Genomic DNA, 19,819 nt, shown 5'->3' with positions numbered 1-19,819 from the left:
GCTGCTCTAAAGGGAGGGGCTGCGTAGGGGTGACATATGGAAGGTGGAGGAGTCTGGTGCGGGGCCTAGACGCGGCGATGGGTCTCGCTGGAATGGGGCTCTGCGGTGACCGTCCTCCCATGGAGCCCCGTCATTCACGGGTCCCCCCACAGAGCAGGGCCTCAAAGAACTGGCCTCTCTCGGACATGGGGACTGTTCCTGCAGCCAGACCCCGGGCCCTTCCTGTGCCCCCTGAGCCTGGGCACCCAACCTCGCGGCCGACACTTCAAGCTGCGCATGCCCAGCTCTGGGCCGTGGAGTTAGGTGTTCTGCTCAGAGACTTGAGGACCCTCAGCTGCAGCGTCTGACACTGGAGGGTGCAGAGGAAGGAGCGCAGACTTGGGTCAGAGACACCTGTTCCTACCCGGGACCTGCCATTTCCATCCTGTGATTCTGCAAACGTGCCTTCCTCTTTCTCCACCTCCGACCTCCATGTCAGTAAGACCGGGGCCAGGGTCAGAGCCGGAGGACCCCCGGCCTGATCGTGCACCAGGGATGGCCCAGCATTTACCAGGTTCTGCCTCTTTGGCTTCTGTGGAAACAGAGGTACTTTTCCTCAGAAAACGCTGTCGTTTCGTAGACGTGCAATGCATTTCCTGAGAGGTGGCGTGGCCAGAGCTGGAGGAAGCAGACCAAGGCGCACACCCTTCCCAGGCTGCCTCAGGCACGTGGGCGTTTGTCCGCAGCCACAGGGAACCAGCGCAAAGGACAGCTCCTCCCTGGCGTTGAGGGAGGACCCTGACTTGGGGCTCCGTGCTCCTGGGTGCTGCTCCAGGAAATGCTTGTCCAGCCTCCCGTCTCCCCGCTTCATGGGGCAGGTGCCAGCTCGGAGCTCCGCCGACCCCGGTGCCCAACAGCATCTCCCACGTGTCCATCCCCACCACCCCAGGGAGAAGCCCAGACCGGCGGGCCACGCCCTGCACCTGCCCTCCCGCACCTGGCACACCTGTAGCCAGGACACCTGGAGGAAGGAGAGGGTGCCAGGTGACCAGGATCAGCCAAGCCCAGTCTCCTGCCTGGGGCAGTGGGTTCAGTACTTTTCCAAAGTGTTTTCCCCAAACGGCGGAGGCAGCGACAGCACCGCCTGTTCTGCAGGCGGCCCGGGAGGTGGGGATGGGGGGTGGGGGTTGCAGACTCCCCACACGCCCCTTTTTACAGCCTGGCCCTGAGCAGAGCCAGCGTGACCCTGCAGCAAATACACGCTGCGGAGGCCCTGAGCTGCCGGGCGTGGACAGACCGTAGGGACAGCTGGCGGGAGGTGAGCAGACGGCGCGTGGAGGCTGACTCTGGTGGGTGATGCGCTGGCGGGGGGCTGCTCCTTCCTTCCTCCCGTCCTTGCAGGACACGCTTGCAAGTGTGCACGACCCTCATCAGCCTCCCACTCACTGGCCTTACACATCAGTCCTGGCCTTTCCTCCTCACTCCTCCCCGAGTGTGTGTGTGTGTGTGTGTGTGTGTGTGTGTTGGGGGGAATGGCGACCGGCTCTGAGGACAGGAAGGGCCGTACCAACCAGCCCCACCCAAGAGCCCTGCCTGAGCATCTTGTGAGGACGGAGGTGAGAGTGCCCGGTTTTACAGCTGGGAACGGGGCGAAGAGGTGGGGCGCTCCCTCAGCTCTCCTTGCTGGAAGCAGGTCTGCCCACCCTGGGCCTCTGCTCCCACCCAAGTGTCTGCCAAAGCGGAGAAGGGGAGGCTGAAGCCAGGGTCCAACCTGTGTGCCTCCCCCCTGGGCGTGCTCCTCAGTGCCCAGCTCAGCCCTGGGGGCCTCACAGGTGAAATTGGGTCCCTGCCCCAAGGAGCTCCCAGTCTGGAGGAGCCTTCCAACCACGCACAAGCCACTTGCACAGGTGGGGGTGTGCTCAGCAAGCAGGGGAACCCAGAGCCTCTCAGAGCCTCTGGAGTGAAGGCAGACAAAGAGCATTCATAGCCACTTCTTTGCCTTCCGGGCCTGAGGGAAAGGGCATCGGGAAGCCAGAACAGCCTGGCCTGTGTGGCCTCGGGGCTGGGACAGAGCTGCCTTCTGTGAACTGCTCAGGATGGAGGAAAGCCCCGAGGCAGGAGGAGGGAGGAGACCAGGAACTTTCCAGGAACCTGGTCACAGGCTGTGAGAAGTGGCTGCACTGTTCCCAGAGCAACAGGGCTCAGAGCCACCTGCCCTCCAGGTGTGTGACCCACTCAGAGGCGAGGGAGGCAGGACAAAGGTCACAGCATTGCCAGATAGAAATTCTCACTTTTTAGCATCACAGATATTGCCCCTGCACATCAGGCAATAAGAGGCCAATGTGTGTTAGGGACAATGGCCATGGCGGTAATGGTGGTGGTGATAGTGATGGTGATGGTGGTGGTGGTGGTGATGATAGTGATGGTGGTGATGGTGATGGTGATGGTGATGGTGGTGATGGTGGTGGTGATGGTGATGATGATGATGGTGATGGTGATGATGATGGTGATGGTGATGATGGTGATGATGATGGTGATGGTGGTGATGGTGATGGTGATGGTGATGATGGTGATGGTGATAGTGATGGTGATGATGGTGATGGTGATGGTGGTGATGGTGGTGGTGATGGTGATGATGATGGTGATGATGATGGTGATGGTGGTGATGGTGATGGTGATAGTGATGGTGATGATGGTGATGGTGATGGTGATGGTGGTGATGGTGATGGTGATGGTGATGGTGGTGATGGTGGTGGTGATGGTGATGATGATGATGGTGATGATGATGGTGATGGTGGTGATGGTGATGGTGATGATGGTGATGGTGATAGTGATGGTGATGATGGTGATGGTGATGGTGATGGTGGTGGTGATGGTGATGATGATGATGGTGATGATGATGGTGATGGTGATGGTGGTGATGGTGGTGGTGATGGTGATAGTGATGATGGTGATGGTGATGGTGATGGTGGTGATGGTGATGATGGTGATGGTGATGGTGATGATGGTGATGGTGATGGTGGTGATGGTGGTGATGATGGTGATGGTGATAGTGATGATGGTGATGGTGGTGGTGGTGGTGGTGGTGGTGGTGATGGTGGTGGTGGTGGTGATGGTGGCAGTGATGGTGATGGTGGTGGTGATGATGGTGATGGTGGTGATGGTGATAGTGATGGTGGTGATGGTGATAGTGATGGTGGTGATGATGATGGTGGTGATGGTGATGATGATGGTGGTGGTGGTGATGGTGATAGTGATGGTGGTGATGATGATGGTGGTGATGGTGATGATGATGGTGGTGGTGGTGATAATGATGGTGGTGATGATGGTGGTGGTAATGGCAGAAATTGAAGAAATAACAGGGAAAAGAGCTGGACATTGCAAATAGGTTTATGCCTCTTCCCGGTGCTTCTTCCATCAGTCCCTCCTCTGTCCTTCTGTTTATTACTCACCTGTTCTACAGCAGGTGCTTGGCTGGGCACTCCTGCCCTGGCCCTCCAAGTAGTGGCATAGTGCCATGGTGCCAAGCTCCTCAGGGGAGAAGCCTTCTCACTGGCTGTCAGGAAGGCACCTGGGGGCCGAGGCAGGGCTGAGGGGAGGCAGGGCACAGCACAGGCAACGTGTAGAAATGGGCAAGGCTGCTGAAAGGGTTAGTGACGCCAGAGCTGCAGGGTGGGGGGAGGAGGGCAGGGCTGGAGAAGTCACCAGGAGGTTTCTGACAGTCCTGGCTGGGGGGAGGGACGAAGGAGTAAGGGTGGGGAGGCCCGGCCCCAGAGCCCAGGTTGGACCGGTATGAGCCGCATGCGCCTTTCCACGGGAAGGTTTTCTCAGTGTAAACCCTTTCTGTTTTGTCCCCTTTTTTCTAGGCAAACAAGAGAGCAGGAGACACCCCCTGACTTTTTTTATTTCTCTGACTACGAGAGGCACAATGCGGAGATCGCTGCCTTCCACCTGGACAGGTGAGCTGACCCACCTGCGGCTCCCACAGATGCCAGGCTGCGGGGTCTGAGCTTGAGCTGGTCCCTTCAACTCTTGCCGCTCCCTGTGGTGGGGCCCGTGGCTACCCCGTGTACAGAGCGGAACACGGGTGCTGTGAGCATCCGATTTGCTCATGCTCAGAGCCACTCCTCTCCCAAGAGAGAGCTACTCCCTGCCCTCAGGTCACAGCCCAGATGGATATGCCCTGCTTCCCACACCTAGAACAGTGACTGCAAGACATGCGGGGGCGGGGGGGGGGGGGCGCGCAGTGGGCCACTGGGAAAAGGAAAGAGGAAGGGGCACCGAGAGCATGGATTTTGCGCAGGAAATTGCAGGTGTGAATTTCTCTGGGAGGTGAGGATGGGAGCGAGGGAGGGACGAGGGACGCAAGTCTCACAAACCATCCCCCACTGTGGGCACCTGTCTTGGGGGCAGTCTCCTCAGCAGAATGGATTCCTCTTTGGGCTCCACATGGCCCCTGGCTGCTGGGGAGGTGGACAGGTGGCCCATGTATGACCATGTGGGATGGACAGAGCACCCCCAGGGACAATCCATGGGCCTGGCTTTGGGGTCAGCCCCAGGGTCCAGAGGATTGCCCCCCACCCCACGGTACTCTGGAGCCCCAGTGTGTGTGTGTGCCCTGGGCCCACAGCGTGACGTTTCCCAGGCTGGTTACAATGCAGAGTCCCCTACGGACCAGACAGAACCCCAGGGCCCACAGGCAGAGGCAGACACATTCCCTCGGCGCCACCTGGGGCAGCCACAGGGGCGCAGATAACACCCCCTCCCACGCCCCTCCCGCCAGGATCCTGGACTTCCGCCGCGTCCCTCCCGTGGCCGGCAGGATGATCAATATGACCAGGGAGATCCGGGACGTCACGCGGGACAAGAAGCTGTGGAGGACCTTCTTCATCTCCCCAGGTAGGCTGCGCCCGGGGAGCCCCTGCTGGCTGCACGTGATGGGGCCCAGGGACCCGTCAGTGTGTCGAGGACTGGTCTCCAGCCTGCAGTTCCCTCGGACCCCGCCTGTGCCCTCCACGTGCTTTCCTGCTCCGTCTGTCCTCTGGGCGGGCATAGAGGGGACATCTACCACCTGCTTTTTCAAAGGCAAAAGAGGTTTGTTTTGGAAAACCCCAGGCTCCCGGAATCTCCTCCCGGTAGTGCAGCCGGGGTCCAGGCCGGGCCACACCTGGGACCACCTGTCCCTGCTGCCCAGGCCGTGTGGCTGCTCCTGGCCACTTCTTTGTGCAGCTTTTCTTGCAACATTTCTAGTGACATATTTCAGTTTCAAAACTTAAGGCAGTAACACCAGGTCCCATGTGGCGCCCCCTAGTTCAGCCGTTGGCATCATCTTCCCCCGGCAGCCGAGGTCTCTGTTCCGTCAGCCTCTCACCTCAGGTGCACCCAAGAGACTGTGTCAGGGTCCGCGGAGCAGGGTCAGAGGGGCCGAGAACATGCTGTGGGTGTCGGGGTTCAGGGTGCTCGGGCTCTGGCTCCCATGTTTCTGCACACCCCAGGCCCCTGAGTGTTTCTCCACAGAGTGATTAGTCAGGAGCTCGGGCCCTGTGAGGGAACACACAGGCCGGTGGACACGGTCGGCGTGATCAGAGATGTGGCGCCGAGAGCTGTGGCAGCGAGTGGGTCTGGGCTCCAGGCCAAGTGCAGTTTCTAAATTACTCGTCTATTGAGACACTAGAGGCCCGGTGCACGGATCCATGCACTGGTGCAGTCCCTCGGCTGGCCTTCGTCCTCTTGCAGTCTGGGACCCCTCAGGGGATGTCGGACTGCTGGTTTCGGCCGGTCCCCGCACGCCAGGCTGAGGGACCCTACCGAATCCGTGCACCAGGCCTCTAGTGTGCATATAGATCTTTGGTTAATCTCTTCCCGTCCTCCCCCGCCCCTTCCCTCTGAGATTCATCAGTCTGTTCCATGTTTCCATGCCTGTCCATTGAGCGTCTGCCCCCTGGTGGTCAGTGTGTGTCATAGCTACCAGTCAAATGGTCGCTTAGGCTTTTAAATATATAGATGATTGACATGTCGTAAATTTCACCATTTTGAAGTGCACTAGAGGTTTTTAGACATTCACCGTGTTGTACACCATCCCCACAATCCAATTCTAGAACATTTCCCTCCCTCAGAAGGAAGCCCTGCCTGTTAGCAGTCACCCCAGTTGTCTCCTCCCCTCAGTCCCTGGCTCCATCAATATTTCTGCCTGGATCTGCCTGTCCTGGACATTGCACATAAATAGAGTCACACGATGTGTGGCCCCTTTGGGTCTGACTTTACTTGCTGAGCACCGTGTTTTCAAGTTCATTCATGTGTAGTGTGTGCGCCTCACTCCTTATAAGGTCACCTGGTGCACTGACTAGGATGTCCATAGACTCCAGTCCCTTAGTGGTGAGGGTGCATGGAAGGAACCTGGGTTCAGATCCTAACTCACACCCACAGCTGTGTGGCTCTGCACGTGCTGTGAATTTGAGGTCACCTGGTGTTCCGTGGTGTGGGTGTGAGGTCACCTGGTGTCCGTGGTGTGGGTGTGAGGTCACCTGGTGCTCCGTGGTGTGGGTGTGAGGTCACCTGGTGCTCCGTGGTGTGGGTGTGAGGTCACCTGGTGTCCGTGGTGTGGATGGACCACCTGTGTGTATCTGTTCATCACTTGATGGACGTGTGGGTTGTTTCCAGTCTTCCACTGCTGGGACCAGAGTTGCCGTGGACGCCAGCTACATGCCGTGTGCACACCTGTGTTCACACCTCTGGGTGTTGGGGGGACCCTGGGGTCCGGTGGGTACTCTGTGTCTAATGTTTTGAGGAAACACCCAGCTGTGTTCCCAGCGGCTGCTCCATTTCATGTTCCCACCAGCCCTGCGTTAGGTTCTAATGTCTCCACGTCCCCAGGAACCTGTTATCTGTTCTGTTGATCACAACGACCGCATGGGTGTGAAGTGGGGCCTCACTGTGGACTGGCTTCTCTAGTGGCTGATGTTGAGCGTCTTTTCCCATCCTCGCGGCCATCTGTAGGTCTTCTGTGGAGAAATACCCACTGAACTCCTTTGTCCATTGACTAATTGGGTTATTTATGTTTTTCATGTTGAGCTGCAAGAGTTGTTTGTATGTGGTAGATGCTAGATCCTTATCAGATATGTGGTTTGCAAACATGGTCCCCACTCTGTGGATTGTCTCTCCACTTTCTCAATAGCACGAATGCTTTTTTAAGCTGTTGAACATGGGCTCCAGGATTCCCATAGACCCCAGTCCCTCAATGTTGAGGGTGAGCATAAAGAACCTGGGTTCGGATCCTAACTCACACCCACAGCTGTGTGGCCTCGGGCAGGTGTGCTGCCCTCTCTGGGCCTCCTTTTTCTGTAACCTGGGGTTGGAGGGTTTGCTGAGATGCATGTGAGAGTCCAGGGGAGGCCCCGGCTCCGAGGACCTGCTAACCAGCCGGCCCTCTGCCGCCAGCCAACAACGTCTGCTTCTACGGGGAGTGCTCCTATTACTGCTCCACGGAGCACGCCCTGTGCGGGAAGCCGGACCAGATCGAGGGTTCGCTGGCGGCCTTCCTGCCGGACCTGTCCCTGGCCAAGAGGAAGACGTGGCGGAACCCGTGGCGACGCTCGTACCACAAGCGCAAGAAGGCAGAGTGAGTGTGGGCTGAGCACGGCTGCGGCAGCCCCGGGCCAGGCCCCGACTTTCCTGGGGTCAGGGAGGGCTGGCTTCTATCCATTCGCAGCAAGAAGACAAGCTCAGAGGGGCCCGGGACCCCGTCCATGGCCACATGGGTGTGAGGGCCCAGCCCCATGTGTGACGGCCACCGCGTGACTGACGGTCGGGAGGGGCGTCCTTACTCTGAGAATTAGATGTTGCCTCCAAGGGGGGCTGCCTGTCCCCTTGGGCTCTGGAAACACAGCCCCTCTGTGCCCAGGCATGGCATCCGTCCCTCCTGCCCCTCTCGTCCCTCCTGCTGGAGAAACATCCCCTGTTCTCTTAGCTACCGAGGCCTGGGAGTGAGGTGCCTGGGCTGTTTCTTCAGGGTGACCCTCCAGAAGCCTGGCATCCAGGGCGGAGGTAGCCTCCCGGTGTGGCCAACCTCGGGCGGGAGGAGTGGCTTCATCAGCTCCCAGGCCCACATGCCTGTGAATGTATCCTCAGCCGTGTGGGTGCGTCAGTCGGAAGACACTCGTGTTACAGTGATGCCGTTTCTCCAAGCCCAGCCCTTTGTGGGAGCCCCGCTGCCCCACGCTGGGCCGGCCGCTCACACTGGCTCCCTGCAGGTGGGAAGTGGACCCCAACTACTGCAACGAGGTGAAGCAGACGCCCCCCTACGACCGCAGCCGCCGCATCCTGGACATCATGGACATGACCATTTTTGACTTCCTCATGGGTGCGTCCCGCGGGCTGTCCGTCGGCCCTGCTGCGACGTGGCCCAGAGCTGCAGGCCAGGCCGCGGGGACGCTGCTGCGGCCGCAGTTTGAAGAGGGCCCGAGTCCTGCTTTCGCTCATGATGAGGGCTCGGGGTCGGGGTCGGGGTCGGGAGGGAAGGAAGCCGCCTCGAAGCCGCATCATCCGTGACCCCGGGTCGCGTGTCTCCGCAGGGAACATGGATCGCCATCACTACGAGACGTTTGAGAAGTTTGGGAACGACACCTTCATTATCCACCTGGACAACGGGAGAGGGTGAGCCTGGCCGCTCCCCGCCTCCTGGAGCCCCGCCCAGACGGGAGGGACAGGGCCACCCCCAAGGCCCACTCTGTGATGCGGGCCCCGTGGGAAGGAGGGTGTGTGGCAGTGACAGGAACCTTCTGAGCTCGGCGTGCCAGCGTTTGAAAAACCCTAACTTACCTCTGCTGCCGGGTCACATAGAGAAATGTTTTGATATTTGCAACCAGAGTAAAACAAAGACTTATATTTTTGATATTTATTTTATATATTTAAATGCCATTTAACAAGAAAAATCAACCAAAAAAATGAGTTCGCGTGTCACCTCTAGCACGCGTGTCATGGGTTGGCCATCACTGGTGTATGACCTTATTTCACCTAATTCTCAATGGGCTGGGTTCTGCTCTATCCACATGTTGTCCTGGTGAAACTGAGGCCCAAAGAGATTGCTGGCCAAGAAGAGCAGGGCTGTGAGGAGCAGGCAGGGGCGTCTGCCCTGCAAGTAGGAATCTGGGGCAGCAGGCGGGGACATCAGCCCTCCTGGTCAGGGCCATGAGGGGCAGTGTCCCTGGTGCACGGGGAAGGGGGTGTGCATGGGGGGACCCCCATTTCAGAAGTCAGCTTTGGGCACCTGGAGGTTCACAGGTGGGGGTCACGCGTTCCCAGCTGTAAGAGGCGCTGCTGTGCGGACCCGGCTGACCCCCACGCCGTCCACTCACCCTGCCTAGGACCTTGCGGGCTTGCTGCCCAGAACACAGGCACCTGCTGCCCCAGGCGCTGCATCAGCTCACCCCCAGCTCCTGTCCCTGTGGCTGCCTGGGCCGCAGGCTCTGCCCACAGGGCTCCTGCGGCCACCCCTGGACAATCTGCTTTCCTTCCTGCAGGTTTGGAAAATATTCCCATGACGAACTTTCCATTCTGGTGCCTTTACAACAGTGCTGCAGGTACCTGCCCTCCGCCCTGCTCAGCCAGATGTGCTGAGCCAAGTAGGGGGCCTATGTCCCCTGTGAGCAGGCCATCCCCCCTCCCCCAGCGTCTGCCTGGGATGATGGGTGCCTGTGGGGCCACAGGACCACCCCTCCCTTGGTTGTGCCTCTGAGAGCCAGGGCGCTGAGGGTCGGGGAGTCACTCGCCCTCGGCTTGTCCCCACCTGAGGTCCGTCAGCGGCACCTTCTCCCTCCCTCCCTCCCGCAGGATCCGGAAGTCCACCTACCTGCGGCTGCAGCTGCTGGCCAAGGAGGAGTACAAGCTGAGCCTGCTGATGGCTGAGTCGCTGCGGCAGGACCGGGTGGCGCCGGTGCTGTTCCAGCCGCACCTGCAGGCCCTGGACCGGCGGCTGCGCCTGGTGCTGCAGGCCGTGGGCGCCTGCGTGGGGAAGGACGGGCTGGGCCATGTGGTGGAGGATGACCTCGACCCCCTGGACCCTGGGCACAGAGGCTCCGCCGACAGGTAGTGACCACAGCCGCCGGCTGGTGCCGGGGACGGACACGATACCCCAGCTGACTCGGCCGTGGGGTCCTCCAGCTGTGGGTCCGCAGGACGCGTTTCATTCGCTTTCAAGACAAAGCGGCTGCGGAGGGAGCACGCAGCTGTGGCCGGACAGGCGGCCTGGCGGCAGGCGACCACCCTTTTGTACAGAAGGGAAGCCTTTCCTTACTGTTTTGTATTTATACACGGATGATATGTCTATAAACAGAGACGCCGGCACAGACCCAGACTCACGCGGAGAGCCACCCTCTGCCCGGCTCCCGCCAAGGCCCTTGTGCTCTGGACTTAACTTAAAACTAAAACTCCCCTTTCCCCCCATTCCCGGCCGCACGGGAGGCCCTCCGAGACACCTGCTCCTGAGGCCAGCAGGACTCGCGTGGACGGACGGACACTCACATGTTCTCGGTGACAAAATGACCAGCTATTGTTTCTCGGCGCCGCCCACCAGTGCCCGGGACCTCCCGGGAGGCGGCCAAGGGCGCAGCTCCGCTCCGTGGAGACTCGTGTGAGCGTGTCTCCGGGCTCCAACCCCCGGTACATTCTTGAGGAAGATTTGCAATGTGGTGAACGTGCAATAAAGATACAGCAGATGTGTGTTGGGGCCCAGGTCCCTCCCCCTGTACCCAGCTGCCCGCCCTCCGGAGAGGCAAGTCCTGGTGCTGGGCAGGGCCTCAGCCTCGACTTCCAAAGTGTCCAGGTGGCCAAGCACCTGGGCTGGGAGGAGGGGCCCAGAGTCACACCTGAGCTCTCTCCAAGGGGGTGGGTGGGCATGGGGGCTGCCCCTGTCCCACGCCTGGCGGGGCTGCTCTGAGAGGGGTGGCGATCCTCCCAGGCACAGGCCGGCCACAGAAGGTGGCATCGGGTGGGCAAGTGTTTACCCAGCAGAGCAGGAACAGTGGTGGCCACAGGAAGGCTGGTCTAAAAGATCCAGGCCCCCAACCACATGCTTCCCCCATCTCCTGGCAGCGGGGGAAATCTGGCCACAGCGAGCCCTGCCTGGCGGCTCCAGGCTCATCCCAACAGTCACCAAAGCACCTCTGGGTGCAGGCACAAGGCACCAGGCGGCCTGAGCCCGGGGGTCAGGTAAGCCTCGGGCTCTCAAAGCACTAGAGTCCCCGGGCAGAGTCTGGAAATCCCAGCCCCTCCCGCCCCCTGCAACCCGGCCCCAAGCATTTCTGGTCTGAGCTGAGCCACAAGGTCAGCATTAGTTTCTCACTTTACAGATGGGGAAATGGGCTCAGGAGGGTCAAGTTACTCTGCAAAGGTCAGTTTAGGATCCCTGGGACCCCGGGGCTGAGCTCAGATACAGCAGCCTCACCCACACAACAGAGCCGTCGGGCACCAGGCTGGGAAGTGTCCCAAGGGAGTGGATGGGGTGATGTGTGCAGATGGGGTGACGTGTGCGGATGGGGTGACGTGTGCGGATGGGGTGATGTGTGTGGATGGGGTGATGTGTGTGGATGGGGTGATGTGATGTGTGCGGATGGGGTGACGTGTGCGGATGGGGTGATGTGTGTGGATGGGGTGGGTGATGTGATGTGTGCGGATGGGGTGATATGTGCGGATGGGGTGATGTGTGCGGATGGGGTGATGTGTGCGGATGGGGTGATGTGTGCGGATGGGGTGACGTGTGCGGATGGGGTGATGTGTGTGGATGGGGTGATGTGATGTGTGCGGATGGGGTGACGTGTGCGGATGGGGTGACGTGCGGATGGGGTGACGTGTGCGGATGGGGTGATGTGTGCGGATGGGGTGATGTGTGCGGATGGGGTGATGTGTGCGGATGGGGTGATGTGTGCGGATGGGGTGATGTGATCAGCGGCCCCCAGAGCCTGTCCCCACGTCTTCCTGCCCAGCTGAATACTCGCCTTCTTTGCACCAGCCCCCAGCTGGGGAGTGTCCCCTCCAGGTCCCTGTCTCCCGTCATCGCCGCAGGAACGGGGATGAGGTGGAGGAGCAGGTCTGCTATCCATGGCTGGATCTGGAATGTTACTTAAGGCTTTAAACTGCGTTCATTTGTATCAAATTCAAAATGCAGTCAGAGCTGCTGGTGGGAAGAGAGGTGGGGTCAGCACTGCAGCCACGATGCACGGCCTCACGCTAGCTCGGGGCCTGGGCTTTCTCGGCCCCTCCTGCCATGTTCTCTGTGCTCCTGGAATTGCTTGGCCGGCAGACGCGCTCTCTTTTGTGCCCATTTTCCAGCTGTGTCAACCGAGGCACTGACTAGTGTGGACTTCCCTGAGCTCAACACGGGGAATGGCATTTGGAACCGTATCTGCCTGACAGCTCGATGGCATGAGTCGCGTCACTGACCCCCTTTCCATCTTCACATTCAAGAGCCCGCTCCACATGGCAGCCCAAGAACACCAGCCCAGGCGCCCAGCCTCCCACCCTGGGCCCCCGTGGACCGTGTGAAGGAGAGACGGAGGGGAGGGCAGGTGAACCTGGGCTGAGGGGGTTGAACTAGATGAAGAAAAGGACTTTCAAATTCCTCTGGTGAACGCACGCGCCCCTGCGAGAGCTGAGCAGCCTGCTTTGTCCACAATTAGGGCAGCGCCTGCCAGAGGGCCCAGGGAGACACGTGGGTACAAATTCAAACATTATTACGTAAGTCAGACCACAGGGGGAAAATGAAACCAACCCTCTCCCGGGCGGCTTGGGGCTCACTTTGGAGAATCAAGAACCCAGCACAGCCCGGCCTGCATGGCTCAGTGGTTGAGCATCAACCTATGGACCAGGAGGTTACAGGCTCGATTCCGGTCAGGGCACATGCAGTCTCCATCCCCAGTGTGGGGGGTGCAGGAAGCAGCCGATGCAAGATTCTCTCTCACCATGGATGTTTCTACCTCTCACTCCCTCTCCTCTCTGAAATCAATAAAAAATGTATTTTAAAAACAACAACAAAAAACAGAGCCAGCGGAGGGGCGGCTCTGAGGGCAGCTAGAATGAACAGTAACTCAAGGCGAACATGGGGACCCGGCGTGACCCTCCCTGTGGGCTGTGGGGACAGGATGCGTGAGGACATGTCTCCGACCCCAGCCCTCATCCAGAAGTCTGAGATGGACGAGGACCCAGGTCGCTCCCCACAGCCTGCAGACCATGGCCACCTCGGGCGGTGGACTGCTGTGCCCTCCCCGGCACCCACGTGTGCCTGCCTCACAGTGACCTGGGGCCAATCCCCCAAAGTGCAGGCCACACAGGTGAAGGATCTAGGGGCCTTTGCTGGGCTCCCAGCCGCCCCCCTGGGGTGCTGCCTCGCCTCAGTGGTGCCCAGCTGCCACTGGAGCAGCTCCCCTCAGCCTGCGCGCCCACCGCCTGCCCAGCTGCCACTGGCCACACCCACACCCAGGGGCCTGGAACCTTGGCTGTGGGCGGCAGGGAGGCTTGTTTGTGAGTGGGGGAGGAAAGTAGATCTCAGGCCGCTGTCGGGAGAACAGAAGGACAAGCCCCCCCCGCTTGTGTGTTGGGGGGGTTCCCATATGTACAGGGGACTTGCATTTGGAAGGAAGGGTCTGTGGGCTGAGAGAACTGCCAGCCGGGGCCCAGGCCTCTGGGAACTGGGCTCAGTGTCCATCCCATCTCAGGGGGAGAGCTGGGGGGTGGGCAGAGAAGCTCCTGGCCTGCGGCTCTAATGGGGTGAGTAGGGAGAAGCCATGACAGCAGCAGGGGAGGGGCCTCAGGGCCAGCTGCCCAGGATCGGCGTCCCTGTCGCTGTGGGGTCGGGCAGCGTGGGGTGCACACCAGAGCCAGCCCAGGTCGGGGGCAGGTTGCTGTGGGGCTCCAGTCAGCCTCGCCCAAGCCCCAGGTGCCCGATTCTGTCCTCCCCAGCTACACTGGCCAGAGGTGCCCTGCAATCACCCTGCCTGGGAGGCTGCACTGAGGGGCGCTGCCCATGCCCAGTCCCGCGGCGCCACCTGGAGGAGGGCCTGGGAAGGCAGGGCAGGGAGGCCACAGCGGGGCCTCTGCTCTGAGGGTCCGCAGCCAGGATGTCAGAGCCCAGAGGAGGCAAGGACCCTCAGCCGGGCAGATGGGCCCCCAGGCGCCACCAGCAGGTCCCGCCAGCCCCCAGCTCCCGCTGCCGTCCTGTCTTCCAGGGTGGGTTCGGGTGGCCCTCAGGGCTCTCGCTGTGTCGCTGAGTCTGTCTCTGGTGGTGGCAGGTGAAGCCGCCAAGCCTGGCAGATGGTTCCCAGCAACAGAAAATATGACAGAAATCACGGCGAATTCACAGATCATTTCATTACACGAGAAGCGCACCGTCCTTATCCGTTCACACGCCAGGCCGGGCTCTCCCCAGAGGTCACACCGTTCTACCTCAGGGCGACTTCTCCAGGTCTTTTTCTAGGGGGTAAAGGTCCGTCAGTAACCTGGCTTCGCAGGTACGAGGTGTGACGCTAAGCAGTCTGCTCGCCTGGAGGTGCCAGTGAGTCGGGTGAGTTCATGTGCGGTAAGAACTCAGAGCAGCCTGGTGGCGTGGCTCAATGGTCGAGCGAGGACCCAGGAACCAGGTCAGGGTTCGATTCCTGGTCAGGGCACATGCCTGGGTTGCGGGCTCAGGCCCCAGTGGGGGGGCGTGCATGAGGCAGCCATCAATGATTCTCTCTCATCATTGATGTTTCTACCTCCCTCCATCTTCCTTCCTCTCTGAAATCAATTTTAAAAGTATATTTAAAATTAATAAAAACATATTTTAAAAAACAACTCAGAGCAGAGCTGACATGGTAATTGCTCCGGAAACGTGCCGTGCGCGTTCCGGGCACTTGAAGGGCTTCGGGACCCGACATTTGCCCTCCTCCTCCTGCGGGGCCGACAGGTGAGCTCCGCCAGCCGCCCTGCGACTCTGTCCTCCTCTGAGGGGCTCTGTCCTTGTTGAGCTCAAATAAACTGCTCTTCCTCTTGGTGGGTTTGGAAGCAGCTGGCAGGTGACCCAGGAGCCCCAGGCCCCAGGCCCAGGTGTGGAGGCAGCTCCCAGGGGTCAGCCAGACGGGACAACGGAAGGGCCTACACCCGCTGAAGGACCAGCTGCCTGTGCTGTACAGACTCCGGCAGAACCAGCCGCCTCGGCACAAGCAGCAGGATCCGCCAGGGCTGTCACGATGCGCATCATGGGGTTTGGGACCAGGTTCCCGCCCCAGACAGGCACAGCTGGCAGCTGGGAGGCGGGCACCTCCTTGTCTCCCGCTGTTCCTGCTTCAGTCTTTTTGACTGGGGGGGGGGGGGGGGGCAGGTAGGGTTGGTAAAGGGAGCTCCTAGTCAGAGCTGATCGCAGCAGCTGTGGGCCAGGCCTGGGTCCCATCCTCTGTGCCTCGGACCGGTGCGCAGCCTTGAGGCGGAAGCTGGGCCCCCACACGGGACGGGACAAGTCCTGTGCAGAAGGCGCCTGCGCTCAGGGGCGGCTTTACCTGGAGTGGGGGGACAGAACACGCCCCCAGTGGAGCCAATGTGGATTCCCCTCCCACAGGGGCTGGTCTGGGTGGTCCCGGGGGCACTTGCCAGGACCTGGGTCGAGTAGCAGGTGCCACTGCCTCTCACAGGGGCTGGCGTCCTGACGTCACTACTTTACACCAGAGCCCTGGTCACCGGTGCCGGCGATGGGGACAGGCCGGTGCTCCGCGACTCCCGCCACATCATCTCCTGGGCTCTGCCTGACCCTGGGCTCCCAGAGGACAACCAGGAACCGGGCTCCCAGGAAGCTCACCGCTGCTCAGAGGGGGGAAGCAGAGGAAGAGGACGGGTAGGGCTGGCAGGTGAGCGGCTGTGGCGTCACCATTCAGCAAAGAAAACCCCAACGGAGGGCGGTGATGGGGTTCTGTTCCTCAGACGCTAACGGGTGACTCTCTAGTGAGCTCATCCCCGCAGCCTCGCACCTTGGGGGTCTGCCCTGGAAGGAGCTGGTCTCCACAACCACTGCAGGGTTTTTATTTCATTTAGTTGCTTTTTAAACTGTTTCAAATATGTTTTTATTGATTTTAGAGAGAAGGGAAAGGAGAGGAGAGATAGAAAGATGGGTGACAGAGAAACACCATCGGCTGCCTCCTGCGCCACCCACTGGGGATGGAGCCACAACCGGGCCTGTGCCCTGACCAACCAGGAATCAGACCAGAGACCTCCTGGTGTGCGATGACACCCAACCACTGAGCTCCACTGGCCCGGAGCATGGCAGGGTGTTCAATTTAAAGTTTACATTTTGAGGTATTTGTAGATTCCATGCTGTTGTAACAAATAAAACAGAGATTCCACGGGCCCATTCCCCGATGGTGACATCTTGCCAACCCCAGTGGGATGCCAACCAACCCCAGCGGGCCTGCCCACCTTCCGCACCAAGGGCAGCTCTGGGTGCTTTGGGGGCACAGGTCACTCTGAGCTAAGGGTGCAGTGTCGAAGGCAGAACTTTCCGGCGAATTCTACCCAGGCTTCCTGGCCTCAGGCAGAGTCACAGACATGGCTCAGAATACCGCAGACTCTTTGTGGAAACACCTTTTGGTGACACAGCCACGGTGAGGCAAAGCCCCCGCTCCCCCCAGCAGCTTAGGGTCCCACCTGACTTCCCACAAGAATGTCCTGACACCCCTGCCTTCTCTCTGCACACCCCTGCACAGGGGCGTTGGCACCAGGGACAGGGCAGCGGTTGGTGGCGTGGCTGCCCAGGCACACGGGAGCTGGGCACAGTGCAGACCCAGCCCACAGGGCTGAGCCCGGCCTGGGGGCCCCAAGAGCAGGCACCTTCCAGCAGTAAGAGACAGCGGTGGGGACCAGGGCTGGGGGGGACCGACCATGTATCTGAACAGGCTCTGACCCAGGCAGGGACACACTTGTGGGGCACCCTTCCCGCCTGGACGGCTGCTCGGCTGAGAGGGGCTGAGACTGGCAGGGAGGGTCCACTCCCAGGGTCTCTGTGCGGAAAGACCCACCCGTCTCCTGGCGCCCAGGGCGCGGGACAAAGGAGCCCCCGGATAAATCCGGCGCAGGGAGCGGGAGGACCAGCCCCTGACTCTGGGGCCGCAGGGAGGGAAGCGCTGCCTGCCCGCCCGCCCCGCCCGCGGGACCACCCAGCGCCATCCCGCCTCTCTCCTGCCCAGTCAGCGGGTCACGGAGAGCCCCGCTCGCTCCCCTCCGCCACTGCGCCGGCCGGGGCCTCCCCCGCGCTGGGATTGGATGCGAGAGAACGGGGTGGGGACGGGTGGGGACGGGTGGGGACCCCAGGGCCCAGGTCCCAGCTCTGGTGGAGAGCACCCCGCAGTGCAGAGCGGCCGTCGGCGCCGCCGCCAGGACGTGCGCACAGACCTGAGCCGGCGGGCGCGCGGGGAGGCGGCGGGCGCGCCAGGATGTTCGACAGCTCGCAGTACCCCTACAACTGCTTCAACTACGACGCCGACGACCACCCGGCCGGCAGCGCGGACGAGGAGAAGCGGCTCACGCGGCCCGCGTACAGGTGACCGGGGCCGGGTCGGTGGTGGGCGCGGGGACAGCCAGGCCCTGCCCGGCGACGGAAGAGCTTCCTCTCTGGGGTCGGGAGACAGCGGGGAGCAGGGAGCCCAGGGATCGCTCCCCCCACAGCCCTCAGCGCCCTCCCCTTCCAACCGGGCGCGGGGGAAGGGCCGGCGCGGCGGCCTCTGGAGGGGACCCGCGCCCCGAAGGGCGGCCTGGGGACCCTCCTGCGCCCGCGGGCCTGACGCGCCCCGTTTGCAGCTACATCGCGCTGATCGCCATGGCCATTCAGCAGAGCCCGGCGGGCAGGGTGACGCTGTCGGGCATCTACGACTTCATCATGCGCAGGTTCCCCTTCTACCGCGCCAACCAGCGCGCCTGGCAGAACTCCATCCGCCACAACCTGTCTCTCAACAGCTGCTTCGTCAAGGTGGGTCCCCCAGTCCCTGCCGCGCCACCCGGTCCCCACCCCAGTCCCCGCCACCCCAGGCCCGGGCTCGGGACACCTAGCCAGGTCCTCTCTGATGGGGGGGGGGGGGAGCGGCAGCTGCTGCCAAGCTCACCCTTAGCCAATGGGGCTCCCCCACCTGCTGATGGGCGACGCCCCCCCCCCCCCCCCGGGACGTGCCCTGCGCCCTCAGGGCGCCCAGCGGGCGGGAGGGGCACCGAGGCAGCCCGCGCTGACCTCCGCCGCCGCCGCGCAGGTGCCGCGGGCCGAGGGCCCCGGGAAGGGCAAGGGCAGCTACTGGACGCTTGCGGGCGGCTGCGCGTCGCTGCGGGACCTGTTCGAGGACGGCAACTACCGGCGGCGGCGCAGGCGGCGCGGGGCCACGCGCGAGGGGCCGCGGGGGGCTCGCGCGGAGGGCGCGGGGGGCGCGGAGGGGCCGGCCTGCGCCCCCAGGTCCCCCGCCCCCCGCAGGGAGTCCCCGCCCCCCGCCGGCCCCGTCCCGGGGAAGGCGCCGCACAAGGACATCAAGTTCAGCATCGACTACATTCTCTCCGCCCCCGACCCGGTCCTCAGGCCCGGCTCGCCCCGCGGCCGGCAGGGAGCCCAGCCCACGAGCCTCCACTGCTGGACCCTGTGAGGGGCTGAGGCTGCCCGCTCCCCGCGGGGCTGCCTGGGGTCTTCGGGGTGATTGCAGTCCCACATCGAGCCGAGAAGCCAGGCGCTGCCGGCACCTTACAAACCTGCGGGCGCGCTGGGTCTGAAAGGAGCCTGGGTTGGAGGGAAGCAGACCTGGGGCAGGTGCGCATCGCATCGCGTCGCGGTGCTGGCTCGGCCTGCAGAGCCAGGTTCCCTGCTGCGCCTAAGGGTTTGGTCTGTCCGTCCGTCCGTCCGCACAGGGAATGGGAACAGGCCCTGGGTCGCTCACTCGGTCACAGGCGGCCACACCGGGGCTGCCAGTCGCTCTCTCGGTGAGAGTCAGTGCGCATCTCCTCGCAGGAGACAAGTCACAACAAAGTGCAAAGGCGGACGCCAGGTACTAATGGCCCGACTGCGGCCCAGGTTCTGGGTGCCCCTGTGAGGGACAGATACACCTTCGGTTGTGGGCAGAATATCTGGTGATTGTCTAGGACGTTCCATGCACTTTTTTACAGGAAAGACAGAGGGAGGGAGGAAGGGAGGGAGGGAGGGAGGGAGGGAGGGAGGAAGGAAGGAAGGAAGGAAGGAAGGAAGGAAGGAAGGAAGGAAGGAAGGAAGAAAGAGGGGGGTCCAAGTCCGGGACAACGTGGAGGCAAAGCTCACTTTCCTGATTCTTCTGAGAGGAGTTAGTGCCCCTTCAGTCGGTGCCCTCCACCCATGACATCATAGCCGCGGAGACAGAGCCCCCTCCACTGTGCGGTGTGCACAATTCCGAGCACCGGAGGCAGGCTCACTGCATTTGTAAATGTAAATTATTTAATCACTGTGTAGAGATGGACATTTTAAAAACCACAGTTGTGTACAGTGAACCTATTTGAACAATCTTATCGTTTTTCACCAGCCCGTTTTGCAGTTAATTGCTATCCATGGCTTAATTTGAACCTGAGTGTGGATTGCACCTAATCTGATCCACTCGATGATAATGATGATGATTGGCTCATTTTGTAAACGCAAAATTTTGGTGGCTGCTTCATGGAATCTGGAAGGCGGCTGAGAGTAAATGCAGGCACCCTCCCTGGCCTCCTCTCTGGTCAGGCCTGGTTTCCTTAAGCGGAGGACTCGCCCCCACCCCCACCCCCCACCCCCGCCCCGCAAACAGGGCCTCTGGTGCTCCTTTAATTGTTCCAGAAGAGAGGCGGCTGCTCCATG

At 61.3% G+C, this 19,819-nt stretch overlaps 2 protein-coding genes across 2 annotated transcripts in view; both read left to right on the top strand.

The window, feature by feature from the left end:
- FAM20C (FAM20C golgi associated secretory pathway kinase) overlaps positions 1–10,695 on the top strand; it is a 30,365-nt gene extending 19,670 nt beyond the window's left edge. Inside the window, exons 4-10 of the mRNA XM_081092695.1 lie at positions 3,846–3,938; positions 4,763–4,878; positions 7,417–7,597; positions 8,229–8,338; positions 8,550–8,631; positions 9,498–9,557; positions 9,808–10,695. Coding sequence (XP_080948821.1) covers positions 3,846–3,938; positions 4,763–4,878; positions 7,417–7,597; positions 8,229–8,338; positions 8,550–8,631; positions 9,498–9,557; positions 9,808–10,066 — 901 coding nt within the window. The 3' untranslated portion in view covers positions 10,067–10,695. The remainder of the gene's footprint in view (positions 1–3,845; positions 3,939–4,762; positions 4,879–7,416; positions 7,598–8,228; positions 8,339–8,549; positions 8,632–9,497; positions 9,558–9,807) is intronic.
- Positions 10,696–17,423: 6,728 nt separating this feature from the next.
- Positions 17,424–18,611, top strand: FOXL3 (forkhead box L3; the record flags this gene model as incomplete). Its single annotated transcript, XM_081092811.1, has 3 exons — positions 17,424–17,530; positions 17,788–17,956; positions 18,231–18,611. The coding sequence occupies 3 exons, from the start codon at positions 17,424–17,426 to the stop codon at positions 18,609–18,611; spliced, it is 657 nt and encodes a 218-aa protein (XP_080948937.1).
- Between the last annotated feature and the right edge of the window lie 1,208 nt (positions 18,612–19,819).

This window comes from Myotis nattereri (genome assembly GCF_964212035.1).
Source record: "Myotis nattereri genome assembly, chromosome: 5".
Classification (NCBI taxonomy): Eukaryota; Metazoa; Chordata; class Mammalia; order Chiroptera; family Vespertilionidae; genus Myotis; species Myotis nattereri.
Note: the sequence above shows the minus strand (reverse complement) of the source record. Positions and strands in the feature narration are given on the sequence as shown.